Source organism: Tachysurus fulvidraco, chromosome 3, assembly GCF_022655615.1.
Source record: "Tachysurus fulvidraco isolate hzauxx_2018 chromosome 3, HZAU_PFXX_2.0, whole genome shotgun sequence".
NCBI lineage: Eukaryota > Metazoa > Chordata > Actinopteri > Siluriformes > Bagridae > Tachysurus > Tachysurus fulvidraco.
The window spans coordinates 26,878,178-26,893,297 of NC_062520.1; the positions used below are offsets into that span (position 1 = coordinate 26,878,178).

The 15,120-nt window shown below is 36.9% G+C and overlaps 2 protein-coding genes across 4 annotated transcripts in view; one reads left to right on the plus strand and one right to left on the minus strand.

The window, feature by feature from the left end:
* Positions 1–6,603, plus strand: part of LOC113651795 (NF-kappa-B inhibitor delta) — a 10,408-nt gene extending 3,805 nt beyond the window's left edge. The window contains exons 5-12 of one of the 3 annotated variants that reach the window (XM_027160666.2): positions 370–614; positions 1,300–1,405; positions 1,668–1,814; positions 2,684–2,735; positions 2,838–3,013; positions 3,382–3,501; positions 3,678–3,842; positions 5,446–6,593. In XM_027160666.2, the coding sequence (XP_027016467.2) occupies positions 370–614; positions 1,300–1,405; positions 1,668–1,814; positions 2,684–2,735; positions 2,838–3,013; positions 3,382–3,501; positions 3,678–3,842; positions 5,446–5,514 (1,080 nt within the window). In that variant the 3' untranslated portion in view covers positions 5,515–6,593. Of the gene's footprint in view, positions 1–369; positions 615–1,299; positions 1,406–1,667; positions 1,815–2,683; positions 2,736–2,837; positions 3,014–3,381; positions 3,502–3,677; positions 3,843–5,445 lie in introns of all 3 variants that reach the window. The other 2 variants (XM_027160659.2, XM_027160649.2) reach the window with 2 other exon arrangements.
* LOC113651809 (FXYD domain-containing ion transport regulator 7-like) lies at positions 6,525–13,470 on the minus strand. The gene is made up of 6 exons (XM_027160680.2): positions 13,261–13,470; positions 11,184–11,219; positions 10,909–10,983; positions 9,924–9,954; positions 7,753–7,793; positions 6,525–7,667 (listed from the first exon to the last, which is right to left on the minus strand). Exons 1-6 carry the CDS (start codon positions 13,274–13,276, stop codon positions 7,648–7,650), a joined length of 219 nt encoding a protein of 72 aa, XP_027016481.1. The 5' UTR covers positions 13,277–13,470; the 3' UTR covers positions 6,525–7,647.
* Between the last annotated feature and the right edge of the window lie 1,650 nt (positions 13,471–15,120).

Consider the following 15,120-nt stretch of genomic DNA (forward strand, 5'->3'; position numbering starts at 1 on the left):
TTTATTTTTTTTAATTTTTCGCACCATTTTGCTCTAGAGACTGTTGTGCATGAAAATTCCAGTAAGTCAACATTTCTTAAATACTCAAACTAGCCTGCTTGGGACCAACAACCTTGCCATGGGTAAAGTCACAGAGATCACACTTTTTCCTCATTCTGATATTTGATGTGAACATTAACTGAAGCCCTTGACCTGAACCTGCATGATTTTGTGCATTGTGCTGCTGCTAGATGATTGGTTGATTGGCAGACTGCATAAATAAAGCAGGTGAACAGGTGTACCTAATAAAGTGGACAGTGAGTGTATTTGACTAACACAGTACATTGTACTTAAAGTCTTAAATAATAAAAAAAGATTTTTTTTAAACAGCAGCCCAGGACAGAGTGTCCTGTGACCGCAGCCATGCCCGGTTCCAGCGCTGATCACAGGACTCAGGGTTTAAGTGTTCCAAGCTCTGGTTACCTGTGGTCTTCTGGGCCCAGAGCATCTACAGGCCCCTGTATGTCAGTTAGACCCCAGATGGACATGGACATGGCTAAGCTGGAAGAGGCACGTCTCTTCCTTCAGGCCATGGATTACAACAGAACCATATGGAAGGACGATGATGGAGACACGTAAGTGAGGGCAACAGATCGGAGTTGCCATTCAACGGCTGTTGAACTACATTGCTTAATGTTACAATAACAAGATGTTAATGAGTTTTAATAAAATCGGGTAGTTTTCAAACTCCATATCGTCGCTGTCGGGCGGTATCCTCGTATCTCCAAAACAATTATTTTTCAGGAAATTAAAAAAAAGGCCGTATCTTTTTGAGTTATTAAACATTGTATCGTTGAAGTTGTTATTATACCTTATATTGCTATCATATACTGTTGTGTACCAACATTAACACAACATTTTACCAAAGTCACGTTTAATCTTGAGGAGAGATATGCCACGAAGCTCTCTCGCTGAGTGAAGAAGAGGTGGAGTTATGAGATTTCTCAGTCAGTTGAAGTGTCCAATGGAGTTAAGAGATTTGCGCTCAAGCTATTTTCAAGACTATAGATTGGTTAATAACTTGTAAAAATAACAGACCCATGTGGGGACTGACCAATAATATCGATATGTGACACAATTTGGACATAGGAGGTTTCCGTCCGACAGCAACGATTTGTTAAGAACTTTTCAGAACGTATCTTTTTTGTCACATAAAAATCCTTCATAATTCTATTTTGATACCAAAAGCAATGGCTTAGAGTCAGAGGTTTGGTTATTTGGTTTGAGAAACAATAAGAGCTTTTTTTGTTCCTCATTTAGAATTCTGCACATATACACTGCTAAGGGCCAAAGGGAATATGCCTTTGCTGCAGCAGAGAGACTGAAGGAGCTTGGCACTTTGGATACAAAGGAGCACAGAGGAAAGGTATGTCACAAACATCTGGCCTCCTATATCAATCATGTGAATGTTGTTAAATTGCAATTGCCTATTTGTAATTTACCAGGTTTGTATTAATATTGCCAAAAAAAAAAAAAAGAATTTCTCATAAGCATGGGTGTACTTTTGTACTCACATCTATGAAAATAAAAGCATTTTATTTAGCAGCATAACCAGCATAACCATAATCTTCTATGCATTTTCGCTTGTTTTGCTCAGTGTATTCATATCATGTGCTGTTGTATCCCAGACTGCTTTGATGGTAGCAGTGACAGCCAATCAACCAGAGATTGTGCGGGACCTGCTCTGTCTTGGAGCTGATATCAGCATCTGTGATATCGAAGGTCAAACCGCCCTGCATCTGGCAGCCACATATGGCTTTCCACATGTCATGGAGGTGAGCTCATGTCCTAATAGCAGGACATATGAAGTAGTATCTAGGTGCAGTTACCTTGATTATAAGAAACTATAGGAAGCGTTCAACCTCCATCATCCATCACAGAGCACCCAACACGTTTATACATTTGGCAGACACCCTTATTCAGAGTGACTTACAATTTTATCTCATTTTTTTACAACAAAGCAATTGATGGTTAATCATTTCTTATTTATCATCCAACATCCATCATACAACATTCATCATCTATTATTCAACACCCAACATCCATCAATCAACACAAACTTTTAATGTCCATCATTCATTATTTATCATCCAACATCCATCATCCAAAATTCATCATCTATCATACATCATCCATCATCACACATCCATCACCCAACATCTAACCTCCATAATCCATTTTCTATCATCCAACATCCATAATTCAACAAAACTTTTAGCATCCATCATTCAGCATCCATCATTCAACATCCATCATCCTGAATCATGGGACGCTATCTTAAGCTTTCTGTTTTAAGCGAAAGCACAACATGTTTCAACAGTTCATTTCAGCCGACTGTACATGCAAGAGTTTGCTTAATGTTAGTTAGGTGGATGTTTATTTAGCTAATCATTATGTTTTTCTGTTAGCACTTAGTTCAAAGGCTTTAGATAATCGATATCTAAGCTTACAACCTGGGTAATGTATTCCAGATCATTTATAACAGATCGTTTCGATTTTTTTTTTACTCTTCCATTCTTCCATGTTTAAAGTCAGGCAGCACACAGGTCTTTGCTCATCATGTGTTAGTCAGTAGATGTCACTCCACATTTCAACAATGTACAAAAAAGCATTGATATTGATGCCCGAATGTCACATTTCACAGGTCATCCTCAGTATGAAACACAGAGTGGACTTGGAGGCTCGCAATTTTGAAGGTAATGTTCAGTGGATAATGTATATTATAGTTAAACCTACCAAAATAGGCAAAGATTTGAAAGGACATACAGTATGATTCTCCTTCTCTCTCACCCTCTCAGGACTAACCCCACTGCACTGTGCCGTGATCTCTCACAATGCCACAATGAAGGCTCTTACCTCCACCTCATCTTCATCCACTGCCTGGCTACCTGAGTGCGATCTGCAATCTCAAGCCAAAAATAAACTGATTTGTCTGCAGCTGCTACTGGAAGCAGGAGCTTCCCTTCTCAGGCAGGTAAAATTCTGCACCAACCTCAATACACTTTTACTTTGCTGGTCAACCTGAAAACACATCAGACCACTGTGTGATCTGAAAGCGTTACGTATCCGAAATATATGCTGCATTACTGTACCTATTTCTGACTGAGTACGATGCTTTCTGCTGTACTGTAGCTGCTCTGATCAGACATAAAGCTTGCATGTAATTCATGGCTCAACTACTAGGCAGGAAATGCAAAAAAAAGTCCTTTTGCTACGTAAAATTTTCACATTCCTATTGACATGAGACTGAAAGTGAAAGAGCTCTTTCTATACTAACGGTTTCGTTTTGACTGAGGTCACACTTGCTTCGATTTCACAATGTTAAGTCATTTTCTTTCTCAGGAAATTAAAAGTAATAAGACCGTACTCCATCTGGCTGTGAAGGAGGGAAATATCCAGCTGGTGAATTTCTTTTTGCTGAAATGCCAGCTGCCAGACATGCAGGCCTTTATCAACATGAAGGTAACACATGCAGAAATTTCTATCACTTCTATCAATCTAATGTCTGTTTAACACATGATATGTGTGATCATCAAGTTATGTGAAATCCTGATCATTAGCACATAGTGTATAGTGTTAACTTCCAGTGTGCACATCTTATGACGTTTATATTTTTCATGTTTTTAACGGTTTCTCAGGCCCACGGACACACGGCTTTGCACATGGCCGCAGGGTTACACGGGAGCCCCTATCAGGAGGAGTTGATCAGACTGCTGCTTAGCAAAGGAGCCGACCCGAGTATCCGCAACCTGGAGAACGACCAGCCCGTGCATCTGCTGCAAACTGGAGAACAAGGAGAGAAGGTGAATGCACATTCTAGATTTCTCCAATAGCTATGATGATAATAAGATTTTCAGAATCGACAAATGTAGTTCTCCTATATATTGCATAGTACTTTTTCTTTAAAGCCCCACCGACATGATCTCAAACACAAATCATTTGTATGATGATTTGAAACAATGATTTGTCTCTGAAACAAAACCCCAGCCATCTGTGGCCCTGAGTCCCAGAGAACAATGTTGACTGTGTTCTCAGAATGAGAAAGAAAAGCATTTGCTCTCTCTCTCTCTCCCCTATCAATGTTTAGTTAATGAGTAAACATAATTTCGATGGCAGTGCAGTGTTTTAATAATTCTCACTTCTTTAAAAAAAAACAGCGAGATGCAGTTTTGCTCACAGAGCGGAAGTAGGAAGGAAGTCAGTTCCATTTCTGTGGTTGGATTGAAACGTTAATTTCGTTATTTTTGTCTATGTGACTCACCACAGAATTTTGTCCTACCCAACATGAATCATATAAAAGAAAATGGCAGAAAAAAAAGTGTGGTTTCTCTTTACTGAAAAATTAATGTTTCATTTGCAGTCAGTGAAAAAAATACCACAGAAACTATATTTAACAGTTGTCAGGGGCTATAAAATTAACACTACTCCAGTCCAATACCTTTCAATGGCATTGTTATACTGTACATCTAAAGACAGATGAGAAATTAAAACGTCATATTGGTATATCGGTGGCTTAGTGATTATCAAGATTGTCTCACATCTCTGTGGTTGAGGATGTGCTTCCTGCCTCTGTCCTGCATATGGGGCAAGTCGTGGCCTAATGGTTAGAGAGTCTGACTCGTAATCCTAAGGTTGTGGGTTCGAGTCTCAGGCCGGCCACGACTGAGGTGTCTTTGAGCAAGGCACCAAACCCCCCTACTGCTCCCCGGGCGCCGCAGCATAAATGGTTGCCCACTGATCCGGGTGTGTGTTCACGGTGTGTGTTCACTGCTGTGTGTGTGCACTTTGGATGGGTCAAATGCAGAGAATGAATTCTGAGTCACAATGTCACGTCACGTCATACGTGGAGTTTGCAGGTTCTTCCTGTGTTTGGAGTTCCTCCCCAGTCCAAAGTCAATTTATTGGTGTCACTTAAATGTCTGTAGTGCATCTGGTCAAGTGATGACTTGGCACACCATCCAGGGTGTCCTCAACCTTGTGCCCTGTGATGTACTCCGTATGACCCTGTGTAGGAAAAGAGCTACAGATAATGTATGGATGGATTATTCTGTCATGTTTGGTTCCATTTGACACCTTAGATTTCAGATCTGCTTGACCCCATCTATCTGCCACAAGGGCTCTTTGAATGGATAGAATAGGCCTTTACAGAGTTTGTTTGGACTTGGCAGTACTTTGAAGATCTTGGGGTTTGGAGTAGCCCAACAACATACTAAGATCTTTATCTTTTTATTATTTTTTTTATTTATTTTGTCACGTCTGTATATTTTTTTCGAATTAAGTGCGTATCATTTTCTATTTCGAGTCTATGAAACTTTTAAACTATCGCGTGATTCAAATCATAATTAGAAATAATTTGTTAATATGAAGCAGCCTACTGACAAAGCTGTTTTATCTTTAATCACTCAGCTCAAGCTCATCTTAAAGAAGAAAAATGCCTCTAGAAGGCGTATCACATCCTTACAGGACCAAGAATGACCAGGACTGCATGCCAGTCCCAAAATGTCTCCCTTTAATTCTTATAGGGACTTCTCATAAGCCTGCATTCACTCAAGGAAAATGACCCTGCAAATTCTGTCTTCGGTTTCTTGACTGAATTTAGATCTTATTTTTTATAATGGTGTTTATTTGTAGTATCTTCTTATGAGGGTTTTTTCAGTTCACTTGTCATTTGTTACAGAGTCATGTTTGATTTCTGACACATTCCTTCTCAATAGTATTTTGAGTAAAAAAATGCTCATGAAAATGTGATTTCTGTGAAATCATCTGATGGGGTTTCAATTCGAAATTCCCACCGTTTTATCAACCATATTGGTTTGGAATATTTTTAATACACTACACTGTATCAGTGTCATGGTATCTTTCTAAAATAAATCTATTTATTCTATTTTTTTTTTTTACTTATGTGATGCATATATGTATTTTTTTGCTAGTATTTGACTCAGGTATAAGTTATTTACATGCACAAGCTCTTTGTGTTAACTCTGTGTAACCTTTGTGGTCACTGTCGTGTTTACAGAGAGCGTAAGCAGATCTCATTTATGGCATGAATGTGAGAGTGTTTTGATGAGTCATTATCGAGGTAAAAATGTCATGCTTTTGACCTCAGCATGCCAGTCATCTTCAGTTCATACTGGTAATGATGTCATTTATATCAGCTACATCACTAGTTTACCATTTGAACATATAATGTAACTGAATTATCTGCTGAAATTGATCAAGATGTAAGAATTTGAAGTGATTCTAATGTTAAGGGAAAAAGACAGAGTGTAGGAATAGCTCGGGGGATTATCTCATGTGAATCACTTGGTTTCTGAGACTGGAATGCCTTGTAATTCAAATAAAGGGGAAAAACATTATACTGTCACTTCCTTGTAAGAAGTGTGTAAGCGTTTCATGTAATCAGAACACTCTGTACTTGTCCTATACTTTTTATTTTAATAATGATTTAATAATGACAAGACATCAACACTGCAACTCAAACAAACCTCCTGTTTGAATGTAATACACTGACTAAATAAATTGTTCAAGGATTGTTCAGCAATGGCATTAAAATTTGCTGGTAAACTTGTGCTTTGTTTCTTTTTGTGCGATACTGTACCTTTTTATTTGATTAAAGTACACATTTATGATTAATGGCATTATTTGTTACATACAAGTATACAGCGAGACACTGAAAGCGCGTGTTGATGATTCAGAAACTTTTATTAAAGCCATGTCTCAACATTTTGTGATTTTTATCATTGACACAAGGTTCACAAACCAAACGTAGTCAAGGTAGTATGTACCAAATGTAGTCAAGTCTTTTTCTTTACTAATTGGCTGAGTCATGCTGCTAAACTGATAGGTAGTGAAACACGAGTACAGAAGAGGAGGAAGCTGGGCCGGCGGCAGCAATGGGCAGCCAATCAAAGTCTGGTTTTATTTATTTTTTATTATTTTAGTCAGAGAGAAAATAACAGAAAATACCACTATGAGTTCTAACTACTGATTGGATGAGCAGCCTACAGCCAATCGACAATGATCTGTCTGCAGCAGCCTCACAAAAAGCCCCACCCCTGCAGCACAGATAATTTTTGCCACCCGCCTCATTTTTATCTACTTTTTTCTAAATTTGTGACTGCTATGCATGCTCACAAATGCTCATAATTTGACCGACATCACATGGATCATTATTGGGGGTTAGAGGATATTGTAAATATTGGTTAACTGGACAAGTGGATTAGGTGTTTGGGTTACTACCATTGATTGTCCACCTATTATTTGCACCATCTTACCCTAATATAATTGGCTGGAACTGGCCCTGACAGGAGGGGTAAACAAGACAATCATTAGCTTTATAATAAAAATGTAACTCAACAGTTAGGTTTGTGCGCATTATTGACCTTTTGTGCAGGGATAATAAACAATTTGTGATAAACATTATGTATTCAATTGTGAATATTGGTATGTAAATAAAATCCTGAGCAAGTTGCAACATACTATATGAGCTTTACAAAGAAGCCTCAAACTCCAGTAGAAATAAAGAATTATCTGGTTTTATCCAATCCCATGCAGCTCTCCTCACATTTTACGAGCATCCTCGAGCACAGATGCTTGGATGCTCAGTCTCTATACTGACTGAGAAGGTACTGAAAGGAGAAAAAATGAATACGGAAATTAGCAGCAAAGTAAAACGATAGAATGCAATATGTTTTCTACGCAGAGTGATCTTACCTTCTGTTTGGAGGGACTGAAGCCGTTCCACAGGACTTGAGCTGCAAAAAGAATGGGGCAGAAGTTACCTCGCTCTCACAGACAAACAGCACAATTTACTAAAGCAATCCCAGAACCTCAATCAGCGAGCATGCACAGTCAGGAAAAATCTTCCAAAATATACCACAGGACCTGTTGATTAGTGCAAGTTAGCTTTTCCACTATTAGTAAATGTGTATACACTGAAAAAAGGAGTATGAGGTCAGTCAGATTTAATAACAAATATTACGTATAGAATATTACTTTCTCAAGTAACTAAAATGTTTCAAAAAGTTTCTGAATAATTGATGTTGTTTGTATGATGTAGTCGAGGCAGGATCGATTCACTGACAATTTACGGGCAACGATTTGATCTATAACTATAGGATTATATTTAGGAAAATTAATGTCTACAGTCGTATGCAAAAGTTTATTAACCCCTGACAATTTCCATGATTTTCATTTATAACTATTTAGGTGTTTGGATCAGCAATTTCATTTTGATCTATCAAATAACTGAAGGACACAGTAATGTTTCAGTAGTGAAATGAGGTTTATTGCACATCAGAAAATGTGCAATATGAATCAAAACGAAAATTAGACAGGTGCAAAAATTTGGGCACCCTTGCCATTTTGTTGATTTGAATACCTGTAACTACTTAAGCACTGATTAATTGGAACACACAACTGGTTTGGTGTGCTCATTAAGACTTGAACTTCATAGACAGGTGCATCCAATAATGAGAAAAGGTATTTAAGGAGGTTCCATCATGCTGTGGGGCTGCGTGGCCAGTGCCGGTACTGGGAATCTGGTTAAAGTCAAGGGTCGCATGGATTCCACTCAATATCAGCAGATTATTGGGAATAATGTTGAGGAATCAGTCACAAAGCTGAAGTTACGCCAGGGCTGGATATTTCAACAAGACAACGACCCAAATCACTGCTCAAAATCTACTCAGGCAGAGTAACAAGTACAATGTTCTGTAATAACCATCCCAGTCCCCAGACCTGAATATCATTGAACATCTGTGGGGTGATTTGAAGCAGGCTGTCCGTGCTCGGCAACCATCAAACCTAACTGAACTGGAGATGTTTTGTAAGGAGGAATGGTCCAAAATACATTCAACCAGAATCCAGACACTAATTACAGGCTATAGGAAGCGTCTAGAAGCTGTTATTTCTGCTAAAGGAGGCTCTGCTAAATATTGATGTGATTTTTTTGTTGAGGTGCCCAAATTTATGCACCAATTTTGATGCATATTGCACATTTTCTGTTAATCCAATAAACCTCATTTCACTACTGAAATATTACTTTAGTGTCCTTCAGTTATTTGATAGATGATTCCTTGCTGATCCAAACACCCAAATATTTATAAATAAAAATCATGGAAATTGTCAGGGGTTCCTAAACTTTTGCATACGACTGTATGCGTTAATGTAGTGTAGTGTGGTAACACGTTTGTTTCGGAACACTGATGTTGGGGGTTTGAGTCTCAGTTCTGGTACCATCTTAAATTATTTTCCTCTTAATTCAGGGATTGGAAAATCCACGCTCAAGTTATGTACGAAAACTGATTATATTAATGCTACTCAATACAATCGATTTTAACCGACCTAGGCATTTTAAATTAAGTAAATGAAGTAAAGTAAAGTTGTTGTTTTTTTCAGTGTACTGCTATGAGTTATAATTCAGTTAATGACTTCACTGGAGCTCGACTATTGGCAGTTATCAGGCACCGAGATCACAACATGCACTGCATATCAGCATTACACAAACACATACAGTATACACTGTCTATCCAGATAAACATTACTCAAACACTCAAGTGGTCAGTAAAAACTTTATAGAAAAAGGGTAACACTGTTTCTATAAAGAGTTTTCTCTTGCGTATATTCAGTTCTGCTCCAATGTTGCCAGGTACACTGTTCCTATTGGACCTGACTTTTCTAAGGCAACTTTTAATACAGTTCAGTTCATGGATAGACAGTGTTTCTAGACTAAGAGAAACTGTCAGCAAGCCTTTAACCCAGGGGCTGGATGTGAGTTAAGAGTCTTCTAGTTGAAGGTCCTTTCTTTTGTTATCACTCCATCTTTTTTTCCAAGTCATTCCGCATGCACAGAGCAGGCTTTCCACTCGTCTGCAAAGTCTTACTTCGATGACTTTGAACATTTGAATTTTTTACCTAATGAGAGACAAAAAGAGAATCAGTACAGATAGATAAAATTATGAACTACTTAAAAAAAGAGAGATGGTGGAGTAAACTGGGTAATACTTTTATTTTATATGTAACTAAATACAATGGGGTGATGCAGCCTGACACAAAGCGCATGGTAGTTAACGCAAGATATCTTGTTCCTCTTATCCCAAAGTAATTAGCCAACATTTACGGGCATTTTATTAAAGAATTTTATTCTTTTATTTTACATTGTGTAATAAATAGCTATAAGCAGTAATTCCCTCATCTCTTACTTTTGGAGCTAATAAAACAAAAAAGATAGTAGCTTGTTATATTACAGAGAAATTACAGTATAATCGTTTGTACATAGAAATCATCTGTACTGAAGCATCTCCAATTTTATAAAATATTAATTGCTTTCAAATATCCCATTTAAACAGAATGTTACAGATTTGAATGAGAGACATTTCATGTTTTAAAAAAAGCTACAACAATTTTGTTACGCATTTTGGGAAAGTTTTAAATAGAAGATTTTAATAGAACACAGGTTAATAGAACATAATGCTTAAAGATTGTTGGCTTACTGTATTTATATGGACCTTTGAAGGTGCAGGTATAATTAAAATTTTTAACATGTATATAATCACAAGTAGGTTTGTGTAACTGTTTAAAACAAGCTTATAACTGGTGGCTTTCATAATTAATTCTACTTAGTTAACTGTGATATTTTGAGTTATTATATATTATAAGAAAGAAGCCTGAAAACTCAGAAATGTGATAAGCTGCACAATATAAAATGGCTTGCATTTTCCCTGTGTATTTGTACCACTACTCAAACAGCTCTATACAGTACTTGTATCGTATACTGTACTGCCTCACTTGTTAAAGCAATGTTGGTGAAATGCAATGCATAGTGAAGAAATGTAGATATGAATAAGAACTCGACCAAGATCAACTTACTCAGGGCAATGAGGATTCCAGAAATAAACATTACCACAGCAAGAATGAGGCCGGTGGTTTGCAAAGTCTCATAATCTTGGAAAAATTTAAGGTGTCATAGTTAAGTTAGTCCCATGAACGGAAGCTAGGCAAATGTAGCACAAAGCAATATGACTCTGTGGTCACTTTATTAATTTATAGATACTGCCCATTATTATTTTAGTGTTTATATGATTATAAACATAAATATAATTATTAAGTATTTAGTTCACTGGATTCCTCTTTTCAATGCTTACCATAATTAAATGCACTCTGGTCTTCCCACATCGACTCTGGAAAGAGAGTTATGAAATACAAAAAAACTTGACAGTGGCAATGACAAAGGACACGTAAAGTCATAATATTCACAATAATGGGTTTTGTGGTTTTGTCAGCATTCTTGGGTTAGGTGATGTCACATCACAGCTCCAGGGTTCTTGATCTCGGATTACTGTCTGAGTTCAAAGCAAAAGTTCTTCACTTTATATTTACTGCTAACATAATTCTTAGCCAAGAAGAGTGTAACCAATGCATACTATCAACTATTATCAGCTGTAATGATCTAAACTAACTCCAGTATTATATGTGGGTTTGGACAGTGTTTCTATATTCCTCACTAGATGGTTTTCCTCATATTTCCTTAATGTACCATTGTTTTGTTCAAATTTGACAGAGCCATAATAAGGTACAGTATGATCACCACCAACATTATGCATGTGGTGCTGCAAAACTTTCAAAAAAAAAATACTGATAAAGGGCTAAAGGACAAAATTACAAAAATATAATAAACCTAGTTTATATATAAAAACAATTATTTTTATCATGCTAGAGTGAATTGTCCTGATATTACTAAGCTATATTCACCAATGCTGTGGTAACGGTCTAAGTACTATTACTTCATATATAAATTAGCATATTTAAATGTGATCACTAATAGAGTAATAGGTAAAATAACGTGAATAATATTAAAGCTCTGAACTACTATGTTTGCCTTAATTTGTTTAAAACATAAAAAATGAAGCAAAAATTATTAGGTCATTAAATTACTAAAAGTCGTATGATCCCGCTGCTTACAGTTTCCTAATAAACTTTTCAGACTCCGAGATTCATTATTTCTGCAGGGGAAGGGATTGGGAATTGGATGGTGGCACTGCCTGAGCGTAGCATGAGAATGCCATCAAGCAAAATCTTTTTAAGGAGAATGTTACTACAGCATGAAATATCAAGGCATTTTAACTAAATGTAATAAGTGTTTGTTCAAGTGCTTTATGAATAGGTAGGTACAGTAGTTAGTCTTTGCTCTTTAGTAGCCAGGAAAAACTCAATCCAGCTCATGTGTGCCAAGACAGAGAAGAGCCTTGAAACATGTCTTCACACCTGGAGTTGGCTAATTTAGCAAAGACAATCCATTTACTGGCATGTTTTTGGAGGTGCAGGGAACCTAAAGAACCTGGAGAAAGCTCACGTTGGCATGTGAAACTCATAAAAGACGATAACCAGAGATCATGATCAAAACAGTGGCCATGGAGCTGAGAGGCGACAACAGTGCAGACCTAGAAATAAAACACCACCCAAAAAACATCCTCTCCGTTGTGCATCCCAGCCAATCCTGCATAAGTATTCCAGATGCTCCTATATTGTAATGTGCACTTTTTGTCTTTTTGATTTGTCTTATTTGGAATCTTCAAGAGCAAGTCGTAGCAGTTATCACGCTGACAGTGAACTGTAAGAGGGGTTTTTTTTTGTACACACCCGAGCAGTTTGGTGTATTGATCGGCTGCAGTGGAGGAGGAGTTTGCGAGCTCAGCGAAATGTTCCCTCAAGTGTGCAGTGTGTCCGCATGGCAGCAAGGCGCATGCGCAATGCCGGGCTACAGGTCTGAATAAGGAGCTAGTTTATTATGAGACGCTCCAGCAGGGTGTGACTGTGATTTAATAACATTTTACACAAATCATACCTAAATACAGGTCATATTTCAACATTAAATATAAATCTAGTATTAAGAAGCTGTACATCTGTAATACTAGCAACGTGTTTATGTATCTTGTTTTTTTAGAAATTGCAACTAAAATCAAATAAATGGAGATTAAAAAATAAATAAAATTAAAAAATTAAAAATAAATAAATAAAAATAAAACATACGTGGATAGAAATAGCAGTCTAATCTTATTAAAAATATTTATTGTTAGGCTAATAATTACAATTTTCATTGAGTTCTGAATGTAGAAATGCTTTATATAAACAACAATGAATACACACACTATAGTCTGTATTTTATTGTTTTTAAGCACCTGTAATGTAAAGAGAAAAACAGGTTAAATGTTCTGTACGCACCTGCATTAGTGGCCATGTCTGCAGTGCTGGAACTGGGCTTGGATTCTCACCTTCTGTCTCTTCAGACTCTCACAGGATGTAAAGCGATGCTGGTGTGCTGCTGTTAATCATACGCCGGTAAGTCCATGGATAAATCCCATATACCTTCCTACTGGATATACAAGTGCACTAGATAGGGCGTAGATTCCATTGTTACATAAAAGATGCGATTTGGAATCCAACCGTTAGTTTCGCAGCGCCCTCTAGTGGCCACACACACACACACACACACACACACACACACACACACACACACACACACACACACACACACACACACACACACACACACACACGATCAGTTCCGATCAATATGTTTCTTTATTCAATCAATACCACAAGAACGAATCAGGTATTAAAATCACATTATTTCATGAATTGTAATTAAATCAATTAATTTTTCTTTTAATTGTTAATTGTTCTTTTAAAATATAACATGCTTTCGGTGCTTTTGTTTGTAGTTTGTAGTTTGTAATTTCATTTAATTTCACTTTCCCAGTTTAAACTCATCGCTTTAGTCAGGCGTACACATAATACATCCCATAATATTGTGCTCTAATACATCAGACCAAATGCAGATTATCATCTAGTGCTTGCTCATATTATGAACAGCAGCTACGTTCCACTGCTTCTCTCTTTCTGCCCATCCCGAGGCATCCAGAAATTGTACCAGCTCAGATTGTCTTCTGTGCCATGAAGATTTTGGACCTTCACTGGGATGAGGCTGACTCTGTGAGAATCCTGAGGCATCTAGAGATTTACCAGCTCCAGTTAGACTCTGCGATACTAGGAGATGCCAACTCTATGTGGTCTTTTGCATCAATACAACATTTTCCAGACTGTATATTTATAATCACAATCCTCCAGTGTCACCCATATAAGGATGAGGTTCACCTTTGAGTCTGGTTCCTCTCAAGGTTTCTTCCTTTACAATTCAAGGGAGTTTTTCCTTTCTACAGTCACCTGGCCCACATGGAAAAATCTATATGTGGATATATATGCGCATATATGAAACCTATATGTAGCATATATGCACATATATGCTGCATATATGCACATATGATAATATATATACTGCATATATGCTGCATATATGTGTATATATGCCACATATATGCTGCATATATGCGTATATATGCCACATATAGGTTTCATATATGCTGCATATATGCGTATATATGCCACATATAGGCAAAATTGAGGTGCATATATGTGCATATACAGGAAATATAGGTCTCCTGTATTGCTTCACATATATCCACATATAAGCCCTATACATACAAGATATGTCTTATAGCTAATGGCAGGATCTGGTCATTTTGTAGCTCATATCTCATTTTGGCAACTGTCATACATGATGCCTAGCTCATATTTTCTATTATCAAGGCAAAAACTAAGAATTACTGAAAAAAATATGCAATAACTTATGTATATGCGAACACGTGAAATTGGTATCACATGTAATTGTCATCTTTGGCAATATATTAACATGATATATTAACCATGATATCTACACGTTTTCCAGAAACATTTACAAGGTCAATTCTTTCTTGTATGAAGACTCGGGTCACCACAGACTTGTTCATTGATGATAAATACAAACACATTTAAATATATCTCATATTAATCTTGAATTTTTGTATTATATTAATTTTTATATTAACCTTTTGTTTTATGTCTATGTTCTGTAAAGCTGCTTTGAGACAATGACAACTGTAAAAAGTGTTATACAAATCAATTTGAATTGAATTGAATTTAGAAAATTATAAACATTTGTTTAAAAAAAGAGCCAAGTTCTTCTTGTACAGTATATATGGCATT

Bases quoted from the DNA above. Each gene is read 5' to 3' on its own strand.
- LOC113651809 (XM_027160680.2), bottom strand. The intron at 10,984-11,183 runs GTAAGCATTGAA...AATTTTTCCAAG, and splicing joins CCAGAGTGCATTTAATTATG to ATTATGAGACTTTGCAAACC. The intron at 7,668-7,752 runs GTAAGATCACTC...TTCTCCTTTCAG, and splicing joins TCAGTCCCTCCAAACAGAAG to TACCTTCTCAGTCAGTATAG.